Below are 27,255 nucleotides of genomic sequence, written 5' to 3' on the forward strand. Positions count from 1 at the left end.
AATTTCTAATCATTAATATGAAATTATGCAATATTCTATACTAGCCATACATGATTCTCAAATTAGAATGATTTTCTAGAATCTTATTATGAAAAACCCTAATATCCACAAGGTTTGGAAGATATTTGGAAATTGTAACATTTATTCTTAACCATTCATACTATATGGATTCATTTGGAAAAAAATTCTTGTGATACATACCTTTTTTGGAAAGGAGTGCAATTTTCCAGCAACTTGCATGATTCAAACCTCACTACAACTCTCTCTCAAAATGGTCACTTGAAATTGTCTTGAAGCTTGTTGAATTAGGTTGATTGTGTTCCCTATGTGGTTGAAAGAAAGAGCACGTTGGGATTTCGAGTTTTCTAACTTTTTGATGGTATTATTGGTAATTCAAATAATCTATAGTCTAAATAGTTGTGAGCTAAAATGCTTCTCTACCTACAGAATTCTCAAAGAGAATGAAGCATTAAGACAAGAAAAAACCAATTTCTTGAACATAACATATTGATTGCTTTTCTGTCACGTTGGAGCATATTTGTGTGCAATGGTAAATTACAAAGTTTAGATTGGTATTGTTATGAGGGAAATTGCTTCATAAAACCAAAACTTGACTTTAATGTTGAAGTTTGAACTATCTAATATGTTATTAGATTTCCAAATACAAAGCACATTTCTAGGGTCCTTATGCTTTCTATTGCTTTTAGATATAATATATTAACTTTCCCTTTACTTGATGGATTATTGGTTGAGATGGAAAGTCTCAAAAGGGAGGTGTGTGCTACGGGCTTAATTTATTTCAATATACTTTCTCTCTAGTGTCAAAGATCGGATTGAATAAAATGTTGATTGAAATTAACCCTAGCTGCCTAGAACAACCTCCTCATGGGATACATTAATTAATTTAATACTCCTAGATTAAAATGATAAGTCCTACTTAAGATAAATTGTATTGTTTATTTCTATGTTAAAATATACGGAAACTTGTGGTATAGTACTTGATCTTGTATGTCTTTACTATGTTTAATGCATAATCGATAAGTGAACTTCATTTTCACTTTCAAGGATACATGCCATTTGTTTTAATATTTTGTTATTGTTGTGTTGCCGAAAAATCTCAATAGAGAGGATGGATGGAAGATCAATAGTTGTTGGGTCCCAGCCCTCTCCTCCTAGTCGTTTTCTCCCTTAAGTATTTTTTTTTTTTTAGAAGTATGGTAATTTTTTCTAATACTTGAATTCTCTAATATTTATATATTTAAACTCTTTGACTATTAAATTAAAATTAAAATTTTTTATTTTTATTTTTTATTATTATTATTTTTTTAAATATTGTAATTTTTTCTAATACTTGAATTCTCTAATATTTATATATTTAAACTCTTTGACTATTTAATTTATTTTTATTTTTATATAAATTTTATTTTATATATCTATATATTTAAACTATTTTTACCCTTAATAAACTATTAATTAATATTGTAATTTCTCTAGTTTTTTTATATAGGGATACTCTTTGACTATGAATATGAAACTAATCTATTTATTTTAATATATATTCATAAATATATGTCCTTTTAGCTTATATTTTAAAATAGAATTAACTATTTATAGATTATTCTATTTTTAACTTATACAACTAGTTATTATCTATAAACATCTTTAATAATTAATTAATTTATTCATTTATTTACTTAATTTAAATTAAGATTTAAATGTCCCTTTAACTTATATTTTAATTAAAATATAATTAACTATTCTCTATTACTTGAATTATTTTATGATTATAATATATTAACTCGCTTATTCTAAGATATATTTATAATTATAAAATTGTCCATTTATGTTTATTTTAATAAGGAAATTAATAACTGAATTTACTTATTTAAATAAATTATGCCCTTCATAGTCAAACTAGCCATTTCCTGGTCAAATCTAGTTGTTATCATTTTAGCCATTAATTTGGTCATTGGATATTTTGGCCGATCTATTTATAATGCATAGCAAGATCTGCTCATTCAACTTGGTCCTGACGATGAACCACACTGGTTGGTTCAAAACGCATCGACAAAAATATCTCTATGTGATTTTGGTAGAAGCATACTTATTAAGCATGATGATTCCATGTCCATACTAAGCCTATAGTGTGTAATACAACTCTTATAACACCTTACTTGAGCTCTCAATATAGTGGGAATACTAGTATATTCTCTAATTACTCGGCTTACAGTGCGTATAACATTTTATTACAGTATACATATATGTTAGCATTATAAGCTTAAGCTTACTCTAATAGCTTAACTTAAATGATGTCATAATCATATCCCTAATCAAGGTGTAGTAATAAGTGATAAGCAAGTGGTATGAAGAAGAAGCTAGTATCAATAGAGCTCTTGATTAGTAGAAACCATTGTATATGAAACACATGAACTTGAACTATGCTTGATTACCTTATCTCATCATATTACATGGAGATCATACTAGTAGCTTGTAATCATGATATTATAGTGAATTTAATTATTGTGATTACACAAAAAAAATAAGGGTGAATACTAGTAATAAGCAGATTGGTGGTATCTGTATAATACTTATATCCAGCTTAGTGTTAGTAAGGGTAATGGTTTTCACTATCATATGAATAACTATGGTATATGTGCTTTGCTTGGTCATGTTCTTACCCTAATGAATATGATATACTAGTTATGATTAGTACTGCCATTGAGGTTACCATTCCAATGATCCCCCTTAGCTAATGTGAACACGGTTAATCAAGTAAAGGAACTAATTAAATAAGGAAGATATATGAGTGTAATAACCACCATATTATGAATACAATGGGACTACTTTACCTATATTATCACATATGAGTAAAAGGACTAGAAACCTTGATGAATTTGCAATAAGAATAAGTGAAATCGATAGGACTTATTATGATACAAGTGGTGATTCAAATCAATGGATATCATAGTTATTACATTCTCTTATTCAAAATGCTATGATTACACTATATTCAATATTATTCATATAGTACTGTGATTCTATTGTTGTATTGAGTACACAATCTTCTTGATCTGAGTACCATTGATTATTAGCATATCTACATTGATTATGATGGTATCACTAGTATTTTTATCACCATTCAACTCATAAAAAATGTTATAAGGAATTGTAAATTTACCCCTAAACCAGGCTTATTACTCATATAGCTCTTAGAAGCATCACATTACAACTATTCCACAGAGTATTAATGACCCTTACTATTAATGTGATTAGAGTTATGTGCATAAACCAGTATGATTACCCTTTCTTAAGCCATGTTAAAGCATGGTTATAATTGAATGCCTAACAATCCCTAATGATGAAGTACAACCATTAACTTACATGAGTACTTGTATAATCTTACTTCAAACTCTATACTGTGATATGAAGCTCTATAACTACCTATGATTTCCATTACTTATACTCATCACTAATATAAGCATAATGAACACATGATCAGTTAAGGAACATAGTTGTATGTAATACAAGTGCTTACATATTATGAATACTAATCATAAGTCCCTAATGTATAAGCATATCATAGACTACCTTAATTAAATAAAGGATTGTTACTTCATTAACACCAAATCGATGTACAATTTTCAATACATTAGAAGTACATGTTGACATCCACTTCATTCATCTTGTTGTTAACTAGCCCTTTAACTAATATGATAGACACCAAGATAGAGTTGGTAACCTTAATTTGAAAAAAATTTGCAGCAAGGGTGTTGTAACCACTGATGAGCCCCAAAAATGGATAATTATTTGGGCTCATTCAACCTCCTAATTTGACTTAATCCACCATTCTCATTAGTTTATTGCATGTTTTTTATTATATTTATGCTAATAGAGTGAATTTGGTTAGTCATTATGCCAACAAGTCTAATGGGTGCTTTGTGTAGCCTTTTTGGTCAACTTGGAGACAAAATTGAAGGTCTTAATGAGCACTTGGCAGCCAAATTCGTGGGAGAACAAGGGAGAGGATTTGTAGGAAGGTGTCCCCTTCATTTATGGGCCCTTACCTCGAATTCTCCACCATCAGATCGGAGTTCAAAGGCCACCAAATCAATTAGCACAAGGGCAGCCAAGCAAGTCAAGTAGGACTGCTGTTGACTACAAGTTTTGGGCAGCCGAGTCCCTAAATTTTAGGAGGACTGTTGGGGTCCTCAATTTGTATAAATAAGAAGGCTTAGGGCCTCATTTGGGTTAGCTGGTAGTTAGTCATTTCATAGTCTTGTTGTAGTCATTTTGTAGTTCGATTTTTAGGCAATAGATTAGTTTTGTTGTCAGCTCATTTTCAAGTTCTCCTTGTGGATAGTTTTGATGTAACTCTTCATTTCTTGATCAATAAAGATGAATCCAGCTTTGCACCAGCTCTAAATCTCTCTTAGGAGGCTGTAGCTCTTGGGGTTGGGCCCATCTCAAGCGCCCAGTACCTCCTTTGTTTACCTTTATGTGTCTTTGCTGCATTCTTAGAGTAAAATCTGCTATTTAGATTTAAAACTTGTTGTGTTATTTAGGTTGCTTTTGATGATTAAAGTAGATTTCCATGTTCAGATTGATTTGGATAGATTAATAACATAAAGGATCCTTGGAAAAAGGGGCTCAAGCACCTCTGATCTTACCTCTCCCTCAGTGGGATCGTGAGTTGGGACAAAGGTGACCTTGCTGCCCACAAAAACGCTGTTTTGCTTCACCATGCAAGTATTAGTGTTGGATTTTTAGTTGTCAAACTTGATATCAGTTTTGACTGCATGCTTAGGGTTATGATTGCTTAGTTGCATAGTTAGTTCATCTGATTTTGTGCAAATAAACTTCTGTTCCATTTCTTTTGCTATTATCTAGGTCAGATTAGGTCAAGGTAATTAGGTTCTTGATTTTCCAAGTCTTCATTTGTTAAATTTGAAAAATAACTTGCAGAGCACCAGTTATCCTTCTCTATCTACCCATAATCCATTAGATAATCTGCTCCAACCCTTAGTCCATGATTCGTACCCTTCATTTGCCATACTTTCCCCACCTTGCCCTAATTCCTACATTCTTGTGCATCATCGCTTCCTCCATCCTTGAACAAATCCAATCGCTCCTTAGCCTCATCCACCAAGTCCTAGACCTCTTCACACCCCTATTTCACCTCCATACTCATTCCTCCATCTTTTTCCCTCCATCCATGCTCCAAAATCCCATTTCGAAACATCTTGTAGAAGAATTACAGAACATCCTGTAGAAATCCTGAACATCCTGTAGAACCCCTGCAGACTTCCTGTAGAAGCTCATAAACACGGTTTCTTGGCAGCCAAACTTTGTGAGACTCTTTGGAAGGGCGTTAGGGACCCCTTAGACCCTCTATGAACCTTCCCAACCTTTCCCAAGCATTTCTCCTCCTTGATCCACCTCTGCACAATCAAAAATAGTTAGAAGCACATGCATGATAATTCCAACAACTTAAACAAAAATACAAAAAGATGTTTTCTTCAGATAGAGGTAGTCTAGACACATGTATTTTACCTTCATAGAAGTAATGGCATCTCTTTTAGTAGTTTTCATGCTCTCCTTTGCGTCAATAGGACTAGCTGGTAGAATTAGGGTTTGCTAGGGTTTGCGTTTCTTTTTGGCTCTCAGTTTCTCTTTGCAATTAGATTAGCTTCCTTCGAGTTAGCTTTCATCCATCAATTAAAAAGCTTCTTCTAAGAGCTCATAGAAGTTGGCTTAAGCTCCTAGTGGACTTGTGCCAGCTGACCAAGTGACAGCTGCGGCAAGAGCTAGTACTTGTGCATACAGCACCGTCGCTTCCAAGTTTGTTACGAACTACCGGGTTGATAAAATTAAAGAAGGGAGTTCCAGGAGTTGTAGCATTATTGCTACAATACTGGAGCCCAGCATCTTTTTGGCGCCATTGCCAGGGAAGCGTCATAGTATTGGTGATTGCCGCTTTTCTTCTATTTTCCACTACAATATTCTGCTAAGTAGTTTATTTCATTTCCATTATGCAATTTCGTTTCTGCAAAAGTAGATTAGCATTTCCTGCTTTCATAGATTAGCATTTCAATTCTGCAATTTCATTTCTGCAAGCATAGATTAGCATTTCAATTCCGCAAGCGTAGACTAGCATTTCATTCTTTCAATTTCATTTGAGCAAAATAGATTAGTCCTTTCCTGCTTTCATTTCAATTCCGCATTTTCATTTTAGCAAGATAGTTAGTTGCAGTTCAATCTATTTCAGTTTTGCAGGTAGAAGTAGAAAAAAGCAAAAATCAACCAAAAAGATTTCATTTCATGCCTTGTAGGAGTAGAGATAAGTTAGAAAAATGATTGCACAACACCCCCACTACTTCACACAGCCAACATTCTCTCTTCTTCGATGGCTGTGATTAAAGAACCCTTAGGTGGACAGCAAGACATATTTGAAGAACCTCAAGGGAAGAAGAAGAAGAAACCATTCCTCTAGAGCAAATGGCTACAAGCAGAAATGTTGGGAGCAGTCCCTTGTCCAAAGACGAATTTGAAAATCATATGGAAGATTTCAAGAGTGATATGAGGCAGTTTCTTGCCATGCAACTAGATACCTTACAGATCCAAAGGAAGCAAGAGGAAGCCAAGAGGGCTTTGAACATCTTCTGTCCTAGGTGCACTAGAAAGCATCCTAGGAACGAATGTCCAATGCACTCCCTAGAAGTGTGTTTCATCTGTGAAGAATACCATCCTACGAATCAGTGCCCTTCCTTGCCCGAAATTAAAGCTGCATATCAGAGGACCAAAGGAGCCATTGGATCACTCTGTTATATGAACCAAAGGAGGCCACATGGACCTAGATCTTACCGGCAGGAACTGCAAGGGACATCCGAGACCTATTATGACCCCTATCAAGCCACTTTCATGCCTTCTTGGGGTCCCCCTGCTCATCTTTCCTGGTTCACAACTCCTCCTTGTTCCTTCATAGATCCATATTATGCCCAACCAGTTGCTCATTCATTTCACTCTTATGCTCAGCCACAACCTAAATGGAATGCACCTCATCAGGGGTGGAGGCCCCAATACAACACTCCTCCCGCTTCTTTTCCTCCACCACCTGCTCATCCACAACCATCGCCTCCTGCTCCACCAAGGCAACCCCAAATTCCTACCCAACCACAACCCCATCCGCATCCATCCCAAATCCACACCTCCACTCAACTACCTGTACCACCACTTCCAAAACCATACCATGGAGCATCTCAACCCAATTGCAAAGCTGAGGCACAACATGTCCAAACAACTGCTCTTGAGCTCAATGATCTTCACCATAGCTTAGGAAGAGTATTGCAAAAAAGAGACTATATTGAAAGCATTGAAGGACCACATCAGGAAAAAGAAGATTCAGAAGAGGAAATCAAAGAACCATGGGCTGTGCTTGATGAAGAGAAGACATCAGAAGTAGAGATAAAGAAAGATCCTTCATGGTTACCATCAAATCTTCCATGTATTCAAGAGAAAGATCAGCAAAAAGAGGAAGATGAGGAAGTCATGTTAGAAGGTGACATGAAACATGATCCAGATCAGCAAAAGGACCAAGGATATCAAAGCTATATTGAGACATGGTTTCAGACGGTCACTAAGTTGCAGCAGTACTCTCTTCTTCAGCTATGTTTGATCCCTTCAAAGTCAAATCATTTGGTCTCTGAGATCTGGATAGCTATCAAAGCATGCATTTCAAGCCTTCACATCAGTTTATCTCTAATCTCGATGTGCACATGGCTCCATTGGAAGTATTCTTATACTTGAGAATGATTTTGTTTTTCAAGTAGGGTAGGGTAGAGAAAAAAAAAAAAAAAAAAGGAAAAGAAAAAATGAAAAAAGAGTAAAATAGAAATCTAAGGTGAAAAACTCCTCGGAGGCGCCTTAGATTGGCTCATTGATTGAAAGCCTCCATGAGGCGGTCAATGGGTTGGGAAAAAAAGAAAAGAAAAGAGAATAAGATCTCTGGGTGAAAACCTCCCTTGGAGGCGCCCAGGGCAGGAAATTAGGGTGAAAACCTCCATGAGGCGCCCTAGTTGTTCTTCAAAAAAAAAAGAGAGAAAAAGAAAAATAAAAATAAAGCTAATTTCCATTGAATAATTTCATGTTGCAGCAATGACATTGCAGGTCAGGAGGATCACTCAAAACAAAGACAAAGGAGTTTTTGTGCCTTCTAGAGGAGGTTCTATATTTCTACAGGAAACATCCTGTAGAACCTTCAAGCGAGCCAGATTCGATTTTGGAAGGGGATCTAAAGCTTGGAATCCATTGGTTATGCTTGCAAGCATCCATGTTCCCATTCCTCACCCTTTTCCATCATCTTTTCCACCTCATTGTGCTTCTCATTGTGCTTCTACAGGAAGTTCCTGTAGAAATTGTAGGGAGCTAGAAATGGATTTCAAAAAGGTGGTTTGGCGAACATGGTAGCTTCCTAAAGGGTTTAGAAGTCCTCCTGCAATCTTCAAACTCCTCCTCCATCATCTCCATACCTGCATCACAACCCAAGCTCAGTTTTTCTTTCCATGCAAAAACTTGCAAAATGCTTTGAAGAGAAAACACATAGAATAGAATTTGTTTCTTCCATAACTTGAAAACCATGCATCCATTTGAAAAACCGTTTTATGGGGAATTGTACAGGGGTGATGGCAACATGCCTGAGCAGTTTCAGCCAATTCCGGTTCACGGTTTCCAAGAAACTAGCCTCCATCACCATCAGCCATTTTTGCATTTTCTCCATATCCGTGCATGAGTTTCAAAACTTGTTTCATGGGGAGATGCACATAGGTGATAGTAGCCTACCCAAGCAGTTTCAGCCAATTCTGATGCACGGTTTCCGAGAAATTGATCTCTGAAATCTTTAGCCATTTTCCATTTTTCTCGAAATCTGTGCATCCATTGATCGCAATTTTGCTATGGGAGATGCATAATGATGATAGGAACGTGCTCAACAAGTTTCATATCGATCCGGTTTACCGTTTGGGAGCAATGGCGAAAACAAGTTCTGGTCTTGTGAAAATTCAGCAGTAGCAGCTTGAATGTGCAGATTTGAACGTGGAAACAAATGCCTGGAGCTTAGATCTGGCCAGAGGACACCTGCACAAGAAAAAAAACCAAAAAAATCAGCAGCCAAGCCACATGCAATCACAAAAACAAATGCATGCAGCAAATGAAAGATCTCAGCACTTCACAGCAACCACACACGACTTGCAGGTACGTGACTAAACTCGTTCCTCTATTTGCATGAATGTAATTCGTAAACAGCATGAGCAATGAGATGGTTGGGATTAAAAAAATCGGTGGCCAGCTAACTGGCCACCCTCGTCCAGTTCGAACAGCGCTCGGTGGGTGAAATCAACACGTGTGCTCAGCCATCTCAAGAAGAAAATTGAAAACAGGTAGTGGTGGTTGTTTAAAATCCAACGTAATTGATGGAAGTGAATACAGGCAGAGAACTACAGTTCATAATTACACTACAGTGGGGACCAATGGTTTGCATGGGGCCAACGTGCACTTAGCCAGCTCACCCTCCATCAGTGGAAGCCTCCATAAACAACCAATCGAACTCATCCTTGAAATGCTCTCACCATTCGCTGATTAATTTGCATTTGCAACATTCTTAGCTGAGATTGCAGTTCAAGTCTGCCTGGCCGGCATGAATATCATTACCAGAGTTGCTCTGGACGAAGGAATGAGTCATTTTGTTTTCGTAGCTTACACCCTGGCTGTTGCTACAGTAGTTATTTCTCCTTTTGTTTTTTTCTTGAAAGAAACCAACGCCTTGCAAAGACCTGTGCCATCTTCTGGTAGATCTTCGTGTTTGCACTGGCTGGGTAAGACCACTCTATTTCAGAATTTCTACTTTGCTGGCCTAGATTACACCTCCGCTACATTTGCTTCTGCAACGTCAAACCTGGTTCCTATTGTCACATTTGGGATGGCCACAGTTTTTAGACTGGAGAAAGTTGATATCAGGAGTAAATATGGCCAAGCCAAAGTTGTAGGAACCATTATATGTGTGGGTGGTGCAATGATTATGACCTTCTACAAGGGCCCTGTTCTCATTAGGCTCAATAGGGTTCTTCATAACACATGGTTGCTTGGAGCACTGATGCTGTTTGTCGGTTGTTTATTTTGGTCTGGATGGCTTACCTTTCAGGCTCCAGTTGTTAAGAAATATCCAGCAGAAATTTCATTAACAGCTCTCACGATGCTACAAGGAACTCTACAGTGCACTGTGGTGGCTTTAATTTTTGAGCCAAAGGCCTCTGCTTGGAGGCTAAAGTGGGACATTCAGCTTCTCAGCATCATATACTCTGTGAGCACCGCATCTTCGTTTTAATAATGTGTAGAAATTCTTAACATCGTCATTGATCATATTGGCCCATAATATGCAGGGAGTATTATGCTTTGCATTTGCCTTCTTTGTACAGACTTACTGTATCCGTCTGAAGGGACCTGTCTTTGCTGCAATGTTCAATCCAACTTCAACCATAATTGTTGCAGTGTTGGAACAACTAATCCTTCATGTGAAATATTATCTGGGAAGTCTGCTAGGAGCAATTCTAGTAATAGCAGGACTGTATATTGTACTATGGGGCAAGGCAAATGATGACAAGTTGGTGACAAGCCCAGAAAAGCACAACCCTGCAGATGTATCCAACAACATCAGTGATTGGAACATTGGCATTAAACCAAGCTGCCAAAACAGAGGGGGACAAAACCACACTAACACCCAGGGAGAAAAGACTACAGAGTAGAATGGAAAGGACTGAAAAAGTCCATGTCAGTGAGGGCACCTCTAAGGTAGCCACAGCCAAGCTGAAAGGAAAATCACCCACAGCCAAGCAGGATACAGTGGTGCTGTCTGTTTCTACAGGAAGCCAGAACTCAGCTACAGGACTTTCTACAGGAAGTTCTGTATTTTTACCAGAAACATCCTGTAGAAGCCTTTGGGTAGGCTAGAATCAATTATGGAGAGGGATTTGAAGCTTGAAGACTGTTGAGGAGACATGCAACCACTCTTTTCTTCCATCCTCCACTGGTTTCATCTCCTTTTGCCACCATTGCTGCCATCAGATTGAATATACTTGCACAATCATACCAAAGCTCAGAATTCTTTAGGAAAAGGAGCAAGTAGTGGGAAGAAGCAAAGAAGCATGGTTTCATGACAAAGAAGAGGACATCACTTCAGAAGCTTGGCATGACAAGGAGGCCACCAGGGCTATCAAAGATGAGGAGAGAGATTGGTTGCTCAGAGGATGAGCAACACTTTCAGTAGGGGGTGATGATGAGCCCCAAAAATGGATAATTATTTGGGCTCATTCAACCTCCTATTTTGACTTAATCCACCATTCTCATTAGTTTATTGCATGTTTTTGATTATATTTATGCTAATAGAGTGAATTTGGTTAGTCATTATGCCAACAAGTCTAATGGGTGCTTTGTGTAGCCTTTTTTGTCAACTTGGAGACAAAATTGAAGGTCTTAATGAGCACTTGGCAGCCAAATTCGTGGGAGAACAAGGGAGAGGATTTGTAGGAAGGTGTCCCCTTCATTTATGGGCCCTTACCTCGAATTCTCCACCATCAGCTCGGAGTTCAAAGGCCACCAAATCAATTAGCACAAGGGCAGCCAAGCAAGTCAAGTAAGACTGCTGTTGACTACAAGTTTTGGGCAGCCGAGTCCCTAAATTTTAGGAGGACTGTTGGGGTCCTCAATTTGTATAAATAAGAAGGCTTAGGGCCTCATTTGGGTTAGCTGGTAGTTAGTCATTTCATCGTCTTGTTGTAGTCATTTTGTAGTTCAATTTTTAGGCAATAGATTAGTTTTGCTGTCAGCTCATTTTCAAGTTCTCCTTGTGGACAGTTTTGATGTAACTCTTCATTTCTTGATCAATAAAGATGAATCCAGCTTTGCACCAGCTCTAAATCTCTCTTAGGAGGCTATAGCTCTTGGGGTTGGGCCCATCTCAAGCGCCCAATACCTCCTTTGTTTACCTTTATGTGTCTTTGTTGCATTCTTAGAGTAAAATCTGCTATTTAGATTTAAAACTTGTTGTGTTATTTAGGTTGCTTTTGATGATTAAAGTAGATTTCCATGTTCAGATTGATTTGGATAGATTAATAACATAAAGGATCCTTGGAAAAAGGGGCTCAAGCACCTCTGATCTTACCTCTCCCTCAGTGGGATCGTGAGTTGGGACAAAGGTGACCTTGCTGCCCACAAAAACGTTGTTTTGCTTCACCATGCAAGTATTAGTGTTGGATTTTTAGTTGTCAAACTTGATATCAGTTTTGACTGCATGCTTAGGGTTATGATTGCTTAGTTGCATAGTTAGTTCATCTGATTTTGTGCAAATAAACTTCTGTTCCATTTCTTTTGCTATTATCTAGGTCAGATTAGGTCAAGGTAATTAGCTTCTTGATTTTCCAAGTCTTCATTTGTTAAATTCGAAAAATAACTTGCAGAGCACCTGTTATCCTTCTCTATCTACCCATAATCCATCAGATAATCTGCTCCAACCCTTAGTCCATGATTCGTACCCTTCATTTGCCATACTTTCCCCACCTTGCCCTAATTCCTACATTCTTGTGCATCATCGCTTCCTCCATCCTTGAACAAATCCAATCGCTCCTTAGCCTCATCCACCAAGTCCTAGACCTATTCACACCCCTATTTCACCTCCATACTCATTCCTCCATCTTTTTCCCTCCATCCATGCTCCAAAATCCCATTTCGAAACATCTTGTAGAAGAATTACAGAACATCCTGTAGAAATCCTGAACATCCTGTAGAACCCCTGCAGACTTCCTGTAGAAGCTCATAAACACGGTTTCTTGGCAGCCAAACTTTGTGAGACTCTCTGGAAGGGTGTTAGGGACCCCTTAGACCCTCTATTAACCCTCCCAACCTTTCCCAAGCATTTCTCCTCCTTGATCCACCTCTGCACAGTAAAAAATAGTTAGAAGCACATGCATGATAATTCCAACAACTTAAACAAAAATACAAAAAGATGTTTTCTTCAGATAGAGGTAGTCTAGACACATGTATTTTAACTTCATAGAAGTAATGGCATCTCTTTTAGTAGTTTTCATGCTCTCCTTTGCATCAGTAGGACTAGCTGGTAGAATTAGGGTTTGCTAGGGTTTGCGTTTCTTTTTGGCTCTCAGTTTCTCTTTGCAACTAGATTAGCTTCCTTCGAGTTAGCTTTCATCCATCAATTAAAAAGCTTCTTCTAAGAGCTCATAGAAGTTTGCTTAAGCTCCTAGTGGACTTGTGCCAGCTGACCAAGTGACAGCTGCAGCAAGAGCTAGTACTTGTGCATACAGCACCGTCGCTTCCAAGTTTGTTACGAACTACCGGGTTGATAAAATTAAAGAAGGGAGTTCCAGGAGTTGTAGCATTATTGCTACAATACTGGAGCCCACCAACCACCCCTCCCACATTTACCCACTTTTGCAAGCTCTCTAGGGTAAACATAAGCAAAGTGTCACTATGATATGACCCAACCTACAAGTTCTAGTTATGGAGGTGGGGCCAAAAAATCGACAACAAACTAACATCCCTGAAGAACGACAGACCACTTAGGAGCTTGCAAACCACCCCAAGTGTTCAATCCTTGAGCTAGAACTCCTTTCCACACAGCTTACCCCCCAACCGCACCCTTGACACTCTGTGCATGTGGTTGGAAGGCTATAACCACATGCACAAACCTGCTTTCATGCAGTTATGACCACAAAATCCAATTATGTGCCAGTGGTTCCGAGATATGAGCCACTTTTCTAGGATAGCCTCCATAACACTACCCAGAATTGCCTATAACTTTCCAAAAACATAAAAAAGATGAGGACAACGCCAACCAATCCAAACTCAAGCAAGAACTTGACCTAGACATGCCTAATCCGTGATAGACATTTCGTGAAACATATGGTAAATGTGAAAGCTACAAATCATGAATGCATATTTGATCATAAACCTCTATATTTCATCTAAGAATCTCCTAGAAGGCTCCAAGCCCTCTCTAGCTAGTTGCAATAACATTTTTTGTACCGTGCATTCATCAATTGTTCAATAAATTATCAGAACATGCCAATATCCATTGATAGGATATATCATACAAACATAATGGAAGTCATGGAAAATCGGCCATAAAATCACCAACATAATCAGTACAAATGCTTATATATCGCAATATGAAAATATATCATATTAACATATGAAAATTCCAACCAAGTCAGGGACTTCCACATACCACCCAACCATAGATTGGGCTGAACCAAATCTCTCTTTCAACCAATCACCTCCGCACAAGATTACAAGCATGAATGTGGGATCATAAGCGTTAAACCAAAACAAAACCAACCAGGGATTCCAAAGGCCAAACCACCTCAACCCTCAACCACATTGATCTCACCTATATGGTCCATAAATTACTAACATCAACCAGATCTGTCTCTACCCAATCTTTCCAGGGCTTCATAAACTAATAACTCAATCCATATCTAACTTAGGGCTCCAGATCATTTGTTCTAACCCATAGCTCCAGGGACTAGTAACTCAACCCACAATGCTCCAAATCATTTGTCCCAACCTGCAGACTCTATGAATTATTAAATCAAACTAAGTTGCTTCAGGGCTCCAGAGCGTTTGTTCCAACCCATAGCAATAGGGAACCTAAGAACCAATTAAAAAAATAATTGGGAAGCCCACTACACCATGGATATCCAAGAAATGGAAAGGTAAGGTTGAAACCAATGTCAATCTAGGAAAATATTTATGGCAATGATAACACATAACCAAAGAATAACATGCATATACCATGCATCAAAAAACAAGCAAGGAAATCACACATGCAACCTTTCTACCTGCAAAGAGATCCAGATATAATTGTTGATCCAAACGTTCCCTTGCACTCCCTTTCTTTCCTTTTCTTTATTTCTCCAATCTAAGTGAATACTAGAGTGTTCCAAGCATGCTCCAAGAATTCTCTAAGTGTGCAAGAGTATGAGAAAATGAGAGAATGAAAGGAGAGAGACAAAATTGAACTAACAAAAGCTGTAACGACCAAAAGATAAGCCAAAAGTTGTGAACTAATTCTCTGATTCCTTTTTATTATTGAAGTCTATTTTTTCGTCATTTCCTTCATTTTCTTCTAATTTCCCTTGCATGCAAATTTGTGTCTCTTCACCTTCATTTTCTCCTATTTTCCTTTATTTTCATAGTTAAATTCCAATTATTACCTCTTTTCCTTTGCCAATGCCTTTGCCAATTTGCATAGCCATTAATTAATCTCAAGTGACACCCACTATAATGTTTTCCCAACATTCAACTTGGAATACGTGTCCCATGACCTTAGTCTTATTTTATTTACATGGAAAATCAACTAGGGGTTATTATAAATCCCTCCCCTTGGGGGAATTTCATCCCCATTGTTAAATGGCGCTTATAACCAACAAAATATGCTTCCCATGGATCTTTATAACACAACTCAATGCAAAAATTACAACATACCAAACTGTTGAAACCATGAACACCATACTACTTATTGGAGCTTTATAACACAACTCAATGCAATATTTATAACACGTTGCTTATTGGAATTTTATAACATAGGTCATTGCAGTATATACAATACACATATGCATATATAAACATAAACCAAAGCACATAAAACAAACACATCTTCTAAACCAGACAATAAAGAAGGATACAAAGCCTACATCTGATCAACCATATCCCATGTAGCTTCATCCAGCCCAAAGTGCTTCCACTACAGTTTAAATTGCTTTATTGCTCGATTCCAGAGAATGAGTTGTTTCCACTGCAAAATGCATTGAGAAAAGGTTGGAATTCTCTCTCTAGTTCCACCAACAATACATCCAATCAATCACATGATCAACATCCTAGAAATATCTCTTAAGCAATGAAACATGGAAAACATCATGGACTTTCACTGTTGGAGGTGGTGCAAGTCTGTAGGGCATTGGCCCAATCCTCTCATGGATCTCAAAAGGCCCGCAATATCGAGGTTTTATCTTGGCACATGACCCAATCCTCAAGGATATCCTCTTGGGATTGATGCGCAAGTACACATGCTCCCTAACTTGAAACTTCTTGAATTCTCTATGTTGATATGCATAACTTGTATGCCTATCCTATGATTCCTTTAGATTCCTCTTAATAACCTGCATCTCCTACTCCATCTCAGTGAACATATCTGGTCCAATCAACACCCTCTTCACTGGATCACTCTAGCGATAGGAGTATTACAAATCCACCCATAAAGAGCCTCAAATGGACTCATCTTCAAGAACTCATGATATCCATTATTATATGAAAACTTTACAAGTGGCAGATACTCCTTTGACTTCCTCTGTTAATGCATGATGTACATCCTCACCATATCCTCAAGAATCATGTTAACCCTCTATGTGTCTCCATCTTTCTGTGAATGATAAGTTGTAATGAAATATAACTCTATCCTCAAGCCTACAAACAAATCCTTCCAAAACTTGGAAGTGAAATTGGCATATTTGTCTAATATAATCTTATTGGGAACACCATGCAATCTCACTATCTCCCTGATGAAGATCTGAGCTACCTCACTAGCTGAATTTGTAGACTTCACTACAATGAAGTGAGCAACCTTACTCAACTTGTCAAGCACAACCATGATGGAATCATGCTGCTTCGATGTCCTCGATAAACCTGTAATGAGGTCCATGGAAATGACCTCCCATTTCCATTCTAGAATCTGAATTGATTGTGATAAACCATTTGGATGGTTACACTCCTCTTTCACCTATTGACATTCCAAACATCTTGAAACAAACTTAGCCACCTCTTTCTTCAATTTTGGCCAATCATAGAAATTCTTAACTACATTTTGTGTCTTCTCATATCCCATGTGACCTGAATATGGCTTGCCATGAAACTCCCTCAAGATAAACTTCTTGAGCTCACTGTTATCTATCACATAAATCTTGTTCCTGAATCTGACCAAGCCATCTTCCGTGAGGTGATTATCCTCATTCCTATCACCTTCACCCCGCTAGTGCAATATCTTCTTTAGTTGGTGGTACCTTTAATCATGCTACCCTACATGTAAGATCCTCTCCTGCAAATATGTCCCATATGAAGTCACAGTTGAAATATGATTCACCTGCACACTTCTACTAAGATCATATGCAACCCTATTCTCCTTCCCCTTGATGTATATGAACTCAATGTCAAACTCACTCAGGGTAGACAACAATATAGCTTGCCTAGAATTTAGGTTGAGTTATTCAAACAAGTACCATAACCCATTGTGATCACTCATCATAACAAATGTTCTCCTAAGGAGAGAATGTATCCACATCTTCAATGCATGAATGATAGTTTCCAACTCAAGATCATGAATCACATAGTTCCGCTTGTGCTCAATCATCTTCCTTGACTCATAGCATACCACCTTCCATTCCTACATCGAGACTCCACAAATTCCTTACTTGAAAGCATCTGTACATACCACGAACTCTTTATCAGGATCTATAATCTTCAAGACTAGAATATTTGTAAGCAAATTCTTAAACTACTCAAAACTAGCTACACACTCCTAAGTCCATTCAAAATTCTTCCCTTTCTTCTACAAATATGTAATAGGATAGGAAATCTTTGAGAAGTTCATGATGAACCTCTTGTAATAAATTGCTAGTCCCATGAATTATCTGACCTCATCCACATTCCTAAGAGTTGGCCACTCCATGATAGCTTTAATATTTTTGGGATCCACTACTATCCCTTCCTTGGAAATAACATGTCCCAAGTAATGAATCGAAGACTAAAAGAAAATGCACCTGCTAAGCTTGGAATACAATTGATGTTCTTTAAATAACCTCAACATTGTTGCTAGGTGCTCTGCATGCTCCTCCTCATTCTTAGAATATATCAATATATCATCAATAAACATTATCACAAACTTGTCTAAATAAGGGTGCAACACATTTTTCATCAAACACATGAAAGTAGTTGGAGCATTAGTAAGACAAAAAGGAACCACCACAAACTCATAATTTCCATACCTAGTACGAAATGCGGTCCTATAAAAATATTCTTCTTTGATGTGCACTTGATGATATCTTGATCTCAGGTCAATCTTTGAGAATACCGCTACTCTCTTGAACTGATCAAAAACTCATCAATCTGGTATAATGGATACCTGTTCTTGATAGTCATCTTGTTCAACTTCCTGTAATCAATTCGCAATATGAGAGTACCATTCGTATTCTTTACAAATAATTCTGGTGCACCCCAAGGTGATACACTCGGCCTTATGTATCCCTTATCAAGTATTTCCTTTAGTTGCAAATTCAATTCCACCAAGTTTGGAGTGTTCATCTTGTACAATGCCTTAGATCCTAGTGTTGCTCCCAACATCAAATCAATAGAAAATTCTACCTCTCTATGAGGAGGTAACTCTAAAATATTTGTAGGAAACACATCCTGAAACTACCAAAAAATAATATACTTCTTTAATAATTCCTCATCTTCAACATCATTTCCTTGGTCATTGGAAATATGAACTGCAAACAATACACATCCCTTCTTGCAATTGTGCCTTGCCTTCATATCTATAACCATTCACACTAAGGTAGGCTTCTTCTTTCCTTACAAAATTCTCCTTTCCCCATCATCATCTAAGAACTTAATAGAATTATCATAGCAGTCTACCTTAGTCCATGTGAATGAACAACCAATCCATTCCCAAAATCATATTTTATGAACCCAAAGGAAGCACATTTAGATGTGTTGATGTAGGCATACCATCTAGCTCAAGTGCATATGATATCACCTAATGATAAACTCTTCTCTTGGTCCCTATAGCCAACTACACAAACGAATATTTTTCATGCACTTATTTATTCAAGAAAAACTTATCCACCAGGTTGGAAGTGATATAACTATAGTTAGATCCAAGTTGAATCAAAATGGAAATAAATTGATCACAAAGCTTACCTTCCATCTCAATAATGGATGACTTATGATAAACCTTCTTATTCTCTACTATTGCATAAATCTGAGGAATACTCTTCCCAACATCTTCAATTGTTTGTGCCTCTTGAGCAGTGTAAATCTGAGGTCTACCACCCTGGTGCAATGGACAATCTCTCTTGCAATTATCTCCACCATCATTCCAACATTGCAAAGGATTCCTGCTATCACCCTTATTATGCTCCTTATGATGGTACCCATGTCCTCCTTCAACTGCATTGAACTTCTTATAAGGTGTCACATTCTCCTTATCACCTGCATCTTGAGGTTTTCCTCGCTAATTAGCCCACTTTCCTTTAGTCTTTGCATTACCTTTCCAATTCCTCTTAGGATCAGACTTGCACTATGGCTTCTCATAGCAATGATTCATCTTCCCAATGACTTCCTCCAATGACCGAGGCTCATCATACTCAATCATATCTTTAAATGATAAAGGAAATCCAGTGATGAACATTTGAACCTTTGTCTTCTCATCCTTAAGATATGGCACATACCTCAACAACTCTCCAAACTTAGTCGTGTACTCCTCATCTATCATGGAACCCATCTTCAACTCATAGAATTCCTTGGCCTTTCCGTCATGGTATCTCTTAAATAAGTGCTTCTTCCTTAATATTATTTTAAACTAATTCCAACTCAACTCTTCTACATTTATGCCTCTGACACGCTTCACATCTTCCCACCAGATGTCTACTTTTCCCTTGAGACTAAAGATCATTATCCCAACTTTCATATTCTCTAAATAATCATGCAATTTGAAGAACTTCTTCATCCCAAGTAGCCATGCTTATGCATCTTATGGTTTCTTCACGTCCCCATCAAAAGTAAGAGGCTTGGATTTCTTGAAATCCTATGGAAAATATTACTTCTCACTTATCTTATAAGGATGTTGGCAGTAATGATAATGATGCCTCTCAGAACCGGAACTAGAATATAATCCATGAACACTACCTTTCTTGTCAGGTGTATTCAACCATCTACCACCTATTACTATATCATCCTTGTCCAACCTGTATCCTGACTAAGAGCTACTACCATATGCCCCATTAGTCCTTTCATCTTATCCATGAATGGTCCTTAGTTGTCCATGCTTCTACAAATCTAAAAGACTCTGAATGATGTATGCATTAACTTTTGTTTTTTTTCCTAAGCTTTGGTGAGTATTTCCCATGATTCGATCAACATGTTATTGTCTGCCTTGCAACTTCTAATCTTTTCCTTCAATATTCTCAATGTATATTCTATATCGGGGGAGTACTCATCTCCTTGTTGCTCAATTGATCTGTAAGGAAAGTCAAGTGAACTATAATCCACCATTCTACTTGTCATCTCTAATAGTTTATCTCCTGTAAACATGTCATGTTAGATAAACCAAATATAAACATAATAAAAATCATACCTCTATGAATTTTAGGGGAGGTTATCTCGTTTGCACAATCAATCCATATTAGCACAATATATATACATAATAACATCAACATGTCAATGTCTCAACCTCATAACACACCAAAATCATCACGATGACACAAACTACAATAATGGCCATAATGATTCATGTCTGACCTACTATACATGATAACCATAACAATCATAATGCATGCACAATAAACACATTGACAACTAACATGCATGAATAACAATCACATATAGCCCATCTAGTCCAAGTGTTTGAACCTGGAAGCTCTGATACCAATATGAAACCACCCCTCCCATATTTAACCACTTTTACAAGCTCTCTAGGGTAAACATGAGCTAAGTGTCACTTTGATATGACCCAACCTCCAAGTTCTAGTTATGGAAGTGGAGTCAATGAATCGACAACAAACTAACATCCCTTAGGAGCTACAGACCACTCAGGAGCTTGAAAACCACCCCAGGTGTTCAATCCATGAGCTAGAACTCTTTTTCACATAGTTTACCCCCTAATCACACCCTTGACACTCTATGCATGTGGTTGGAAGGCTATAACCGCATGTAAAATTCTGCTTCCATGCGGTTATGACCCAGAAACTCTAGTTTTGTGCCAGTAGTTATGATATCAAAGCCACTTTTCTAGGCTTAGCTCCAGGCCACTGCCTAAAATTTCCTGTAACTTTCCATAAAAATAAAAGAGATGATGACAAGGCCAACCGATCAAAACTCAAGCAAGAACTTGACATAGACATGCCTAATCCATGATATACATTTCATCAAACATATGACAAGCATGAAAGCTACAGGTCATGAATGCATATCTAATCATAAACTTTTGAATTTCATCTGAGAATCACTAATAAGGCTCCAAGCCCTCTCTAGCTAGCTTCAATAACACTTTTTATACCATGCATTCATTAACCATTCAATAACTTATCAAAAAATATCAAGAGTCGTATATAGAATACATCATATAACCAACATATAAATAGAATGGAAACCATGGTAAATCAACCATAAAATCACCAGCATAATCACTACAATTTTTCATATATCACAATAATAAAATACATCATATTACTATATGAAAATGCCAACCAAGTCAGGGACTTCCACGTAACACCCGAGCATAGATTGGGCATAACCAAATCTCTCTTTCAATCAATCACCCTCGTGCCAGATTCCAAGCATGAATGCGGGATCATAAGGGTTAAACCAAAATAAAACCAGCAAAGGCTTCCAGAGGCCAAACCACCTCAACCGTCAACCACAGTGATCTCACCGATATGGTCCAAAAATCACTAACATCAAACAAATCAGTCTCTACCCAAGTTTTCAAGGGCTCCAGGAACTAGTGACTCAACCCACAACTAACTGAAGGCTCTAGAGAATTTGTTCCAACCCACAACTCCAAGGACTAGTAACTCAACCCATAAGGCTCTAGAGAATTTGTCCCAACCTACAGGCTCCAAGAACTATTAACTCAACCCAAGTTGTTATAGGGTTCCAGAGCATTTTTTCCAACCCACAGCCATTGGTAACCTAAGAACTAATTCGAAAAACAATTGGTAAACCCACTACACCATGGCTATCCAGGAAATGTTGAATACACTATCAATATAGGAAAATATTAATGCCAATGGCAACACATAACCAGAGAATCACATGCATATACCAAGCATCCAAAAAATAATAAGGAAATCACACATGCAACCTTTTACCTACAAATAAATACATCTGTAGTTGTTTATCCAAATTTTCCTTATGCTCCATTACTTTCCTTTTCTTTCTTTATCCAATCCAAGTGAATACTAGAGTGCTCCAAGCATGCTCCAAGAATTCTCTAATTGTGCAAGAGTATGAGAGAATGAGAGAATGAAAGGAGAGAGCCAAAATTAAACTAAAAAAAGTTGTAATGACCAAAATCTAAGCCAAAATCCATGAACTTATTCTTTGTTTCCTTTTTATTATTGATGTCTCATTTTTATTCATTTTCCTTCATTTTTCCTCTAATTTCCCTTGCATGCAAATTTGTGTCTCTTCACCTTCCTTTTCTTCTATTTTCCGTTATTTTCATAATTAAATGCCAATTATTGCCTCTTTGTCTTTACCAATGCCTTTGACAATTTCCATAGCCATTAATTAATCTCAAGTGATGCCCATTATAATGTTTGCCCAACATTTAGCTTGGAATACATGTCCCATGACCTTGGTCTTATTTTACTTACATGGAAAATCAAGCAGGGGATGTTACAGGTGTTTTCTTTCTTACCTTTCCCCTTTGACTACGGAGTTGGACAATTGGAACTAGATTTTATGGCGAGCAATATGTCAACAAGGGTGAAGATGCATACCATGCATGGCTTCCGAAGAAAACTCCATTTTACAAGGATACGATAACTTTGTTTCAAATCTTTGCTTGTTTTCAAAGTTGGTAGATGTTGATATTTAAGACCAATATAGACTGATATGCATTTGACAAATTGTTGTGGTTGTTCAAGCATGTGTCTACATTGATATATTTTTTGTTACATATGGATACACAGACTTGGCTTCACTCAAGTTTTTGAGCAGTGAAAGTGGTGGTTCATTATTTTTATATTCAAGCAATGATGATTCAACACCTCCTTTGGATTTGTAAGCAATTTGCTTGCACTACTGTATAAATTTGTCCATATTGGTGCTTTATTTTTTTTGTTAGTTTCGTCTTTCTTCAAATATGATTTTGTAGACTCACTGTTTGTAGGATCTTATAATATTATTATAGAAATGAATGCCAGTGGCATTTCCAATGATTTTTTTATGATCTTCATTTATGTTTCTGTGATCATTTGCTACCTATCAAAAAATGAATGGTTAGACTTGTCTACATTATATTTTTGACACGTAAATTTTTCTAGAAAGGTGAATTTAATTGATATATAAACACTCTTTTCAAACCTCACTATTTTGTGGAAGGTTGTTATGACTAAGGAAAACTCACCTTAGATCAATGTTCTACATCTTTCTCTTGACCTAATTATCTACCATCTTCATTTGTAGTTCTTAAGATGGCCACTATTAACAGAGAATTCATTTATCTACATATCATTCAAAAAACTATATAGGGATTCTAACAACAACTTAGAGGTTAACAACATTGGTAAATGGAGATAATATACATCTTGAAGGTGAACTATCTTAGTAAATGGAGATACATGCATCTTGAAGGTGAAGTATCTTGGAAATTGGAGATCTAATTTGATATATAACAATTTAATTAATTAGAGATTTAATTTCATGATTAAGAAAGCATTGTTCATATTCTAGAATGGATAAGTTACTTAACAATGCCTTTATATCTCACATAAATTATTTTTTTTGGTAAGAACAATCCTAGATATATGGTGGATCATGAGCTTTCATACAAAGTTAAACTTAAAACCTTAGTAGTGTTGTAGAAAATGCAATTCTTATGTTGTTGTTGTAAACAAAATCTTGGAAACCCACTCCAATTTGAAGCTATGAGTTAAAATGTGCAAAGTTACCCAAAATTTTGTATTTATAGATGCGCTAGTGAGTTAACTTTGCTTTGATTTGGAAATTCGCATGAAATAAGACAATATTTTAATGATTCTGAATTAAATTAATGAGTAATTGTTAATAAGTTATTTTTGACCTTCTCAACCCAAATTTGACTAGGTTTTTCCAAGATCTGGAGGAATGTTTCAAATTCACTGGATATTCTGGTGGGTAATTTAGATTGATGATTCAGCTAGGTTTTCCATAACTATATATTATAGTTCCCCTTTTGTTTCTTTTTTGGGGGGGCATTAAAGCACCATGGGTCAAATTTTTTCATGCAAAACTTGTTTGGGTTGGACTTGACTAATTGTATTGGTTTTGGCTTGAATTGGTTGAAACTAGTGTCAATTTCGATTGAGGGTTGGGTTTGGACCATAAAAATTACAGTCTAAAACTATTGAACCTGATAACACTTCTTCCAATTGATCCGAGTTGACTCAACTCCCGGATTGAACATGACAAGAATCAACAACATAAAACAAGAGACGTTGATAACGAAGTTTGTCCAGGAGGGACAACGTCTCCGGGCCCTCGTGTCAAGATGGTGTAGGCCGCTGCATTAAGTGTTGTAAAGAGTGATGATGTACATGAATGGGTTTTCTCTATCATGAAATGAATATGCCCTCACGCAAGAGTGGATCCATGAGATGTTCCGTTGTAAGAACTCTCATTAACAAAAGGATTCCTATCAGCATGACATAATTTCATGTATGATAATAATGAGAATCCCGCTAACATGGCATCAAAGGGATCTCAATTCAAACATACATGGCGACACATGAGTATACCGTCAAAATGGCGACAAAAGGATCTCAATGAAAACATGACAATAAGTACATCTCACATCAAGAACAAAACAAGATCCCACATCAAACATCAAACAGGGATCTATACAACACAATGCATCTCAAGCAAAGAGACAAAGAAGTACATGATCGCATGCATATACTGCACATCAAGGAGTTATCTGAAGAAGACGATTATAAACTGTTGGATCTGGCTATACCATCAATTTTGTGGCGTCGAATATCATGGAAATGACTGCCCACACATTGAATGTTGACACCTGCACTCCACTTTGAAAAGTGGATGAAAATGGAATGATCAAATAGAAAATCTGATTACACCATCAGATTCGTGGTGTCGAATAGTGTAAAATCGACTATCAAATTTCTGAATTCTGACAAAGTGAAAATCTAGGGCTACAGGGATCTTTTAGATTCCCCCTAGATTCCTCAAAGATTGCCTCCTACGGGTCATCTGAAGCTCTGCTGCTCAAATCAGCAAATTGATCTCGCCATTGAGATCCTTGCGAAATTCTGAGAAGAAAGAGTATAAAGTTCGCTGCATTCTGAATCTGGGAAATTTCAGCCTCCAATGAATCTGAAAGATTCCCTCAAGATTCTTGAAGATTCTCCTCCGTTGGGACTCTGCAAATATTCTGCACAAAAGGCAAATCCAACCTCGCCATTGTGTTCCCTACAAAAATCTAAAAAAAGAAAAAGAATGTAAACTTGATTACATTCTGATAAAAAGAATTTTTACCTCCCCAGAAAAGCAACAAAAAATATTTTGCCTCGAAATACATGCAAATCATGGTTCTGTTGTACGAAACTCCGTTAGTGGCACCTCCGTCCCGTTGACTCTCTCCCCATTCTGTTCTGCCTCCTTTCTCCCAAATGGAAATGATGGGTTCATTTAAGTGATTTTGGGCAGACTTTACAAGGGGTTGGCTGTTGGGAGTTGGTAGGAGGCTATGTTTGCGTTGTGGGGACTCCGCGGTAAAATCCTGCCCGCTCCACAGTATAACAATTTTTATGACAAAACTTTGGTGGTTATTACAAACACGCCATGGTGACTTTGGTGGTTAATTCACATTTGAATAAGGCTAATGGTTACGATAACCGTTGGCGTATACAGTGGCAAGCGGTGGTTACATGGGCACGACAAATTTTTTAATTAGCACGTAGTTGGGGTCGTTTCATATTTCTTGGGGTGTGTTGTTGTGGTAATAACCATAACCACTCTAATATTAATGTATTCCCATATCGTGTTATTTTTTTTCCCCTGGGAAAAAGTCGTAATTTCTATTAAAGTTAAGAAATTACATTTTGTATATGCCGAGGCATTCATATACAGGCAACTGTGCCTATCAAGATCAGTCTGTAGTACTATATAAACAAAAATTAAAGCAGGTTGTCTCCTCGCAGGGAGCTATCCAAAACTGTTAACTAACAGTGTTCAAAATAGGAGTTCATTGCTCTACGCAGAGAGCCATATATATCAAAAGTAAAGTGTTGTATAGTGCTAAATATGTAGAGATATGTACAAACTATTGACAACCAAAATAAACAAGTGAAAATCTGTAAGTGGGCCTTTATAGCCCATTATGCCATCTGATCATCAAAGGGTCTATGATAATGCTGATAAAATGACCCTTCGATTTCCTCCTGTATCAGCCAATTGTCTCCTTGTCTGTGCGCTGCCTCTTTGGAGAGTTGATCTGCAATGGTGTTTTGTTCCCTGTAGATATGACGACAAGCAAATGATTCAAAAGATGTAGTCAGCCTCTTTGCCTCATCTAATATGTGCCTCAATGAAAATGCATGACAATGAGATGCATCAGACAGCCAATTGCAAACTATTTTAGAATCACCAAACAGCTGGAGATGTCTGCATTGTTTTTGTATGGCAAAGTGTATGAGGTGCTTGGCAGTGCTTAGTTCAGCATAGTTATTAGTTCCTCTGCCTAGGTTTATTTGTATTTTGTAGCTGTGAGATTCATTGAGATATAGTACTGTGCCTCCCCCACATCCCACCTCTTATGCAGGACCATCAAAAAAAGCCCATGGTTTGGATTTGTCAATGTCCAATTGTTTAATGATGCGAACAGGGCCTCTGTGTTCTTCATCAGGTATCATGTTGTATTCCGCAATGGTATGAAGAAGGATAGTAGGCCAGTGGGGGGCTCTGAGGTTGAAAATAGCCTGATTCCGGGCAATCCAGATTGCCCAGCATGCAAGAAGCGGAATATTAATGGCCTTCCCCGAATGTTCTTGGTTCCAGTTCTCCCATGCCTCCAATATGTTGTGACCATGCCAGTTTTTCAATTGCGGGAGATGTGAAGAGAGGTCATGCCAAAAATGTAATGTGATGCAGCAATTCAGAAATAAGTGTAAAGTACTTTCTTCATCCTGGTGACAGAGATGG

The 27,255-nt window shown here is 37.4% G+C and overlaps 1 protein-coding gene across 1 annotated transcript in view; it reads left to right on the forward strand.

Moving 5' to 3' along the window:
* LOC149223335 (WAT1-related protein At2g39510-like) overlaps positions 1 to 26,768 on the forward strand; it is an 86,154-nt gene extending 59,386 nt beyond the window's left edge. Inside the window, exons 2-4 of the mRNA XM_089387871.1 lie at positions 9,657 to 10,351; positions 10,431 to 10,651; positions 26,672 to 26,768. Of these exons, the coding sequence (XP_089243997.1) occupies positions 9,657 to 10,351; positions 10,431 to 10,651; positions 26,672 to 26,768 (1,013 nt within the window). The remainder of the gene's footprint in view (positions 1 to 9,656; positions 10,352 to 10,430; positions 10,652 to 26,671) is intronic.
* The last annotated feature ends 487 nt before the right edge of the window (positions 26,769 to 27,255 follow it).

Source organism: Pinus tabuliformis, chromosome Q (assembly GCF_031772625.1).
Source record: "Pinus tabuliformis cultivar Carrire ecotype Pingquan chromosome Q, CPIR1, whole genome shotgun sequence".
NCBI lineage: Eukaryota > Viridiplantae > Streptophyta > Pinopsida > Pinales > Pinaceae > Pinus > Pinus tabuliformis.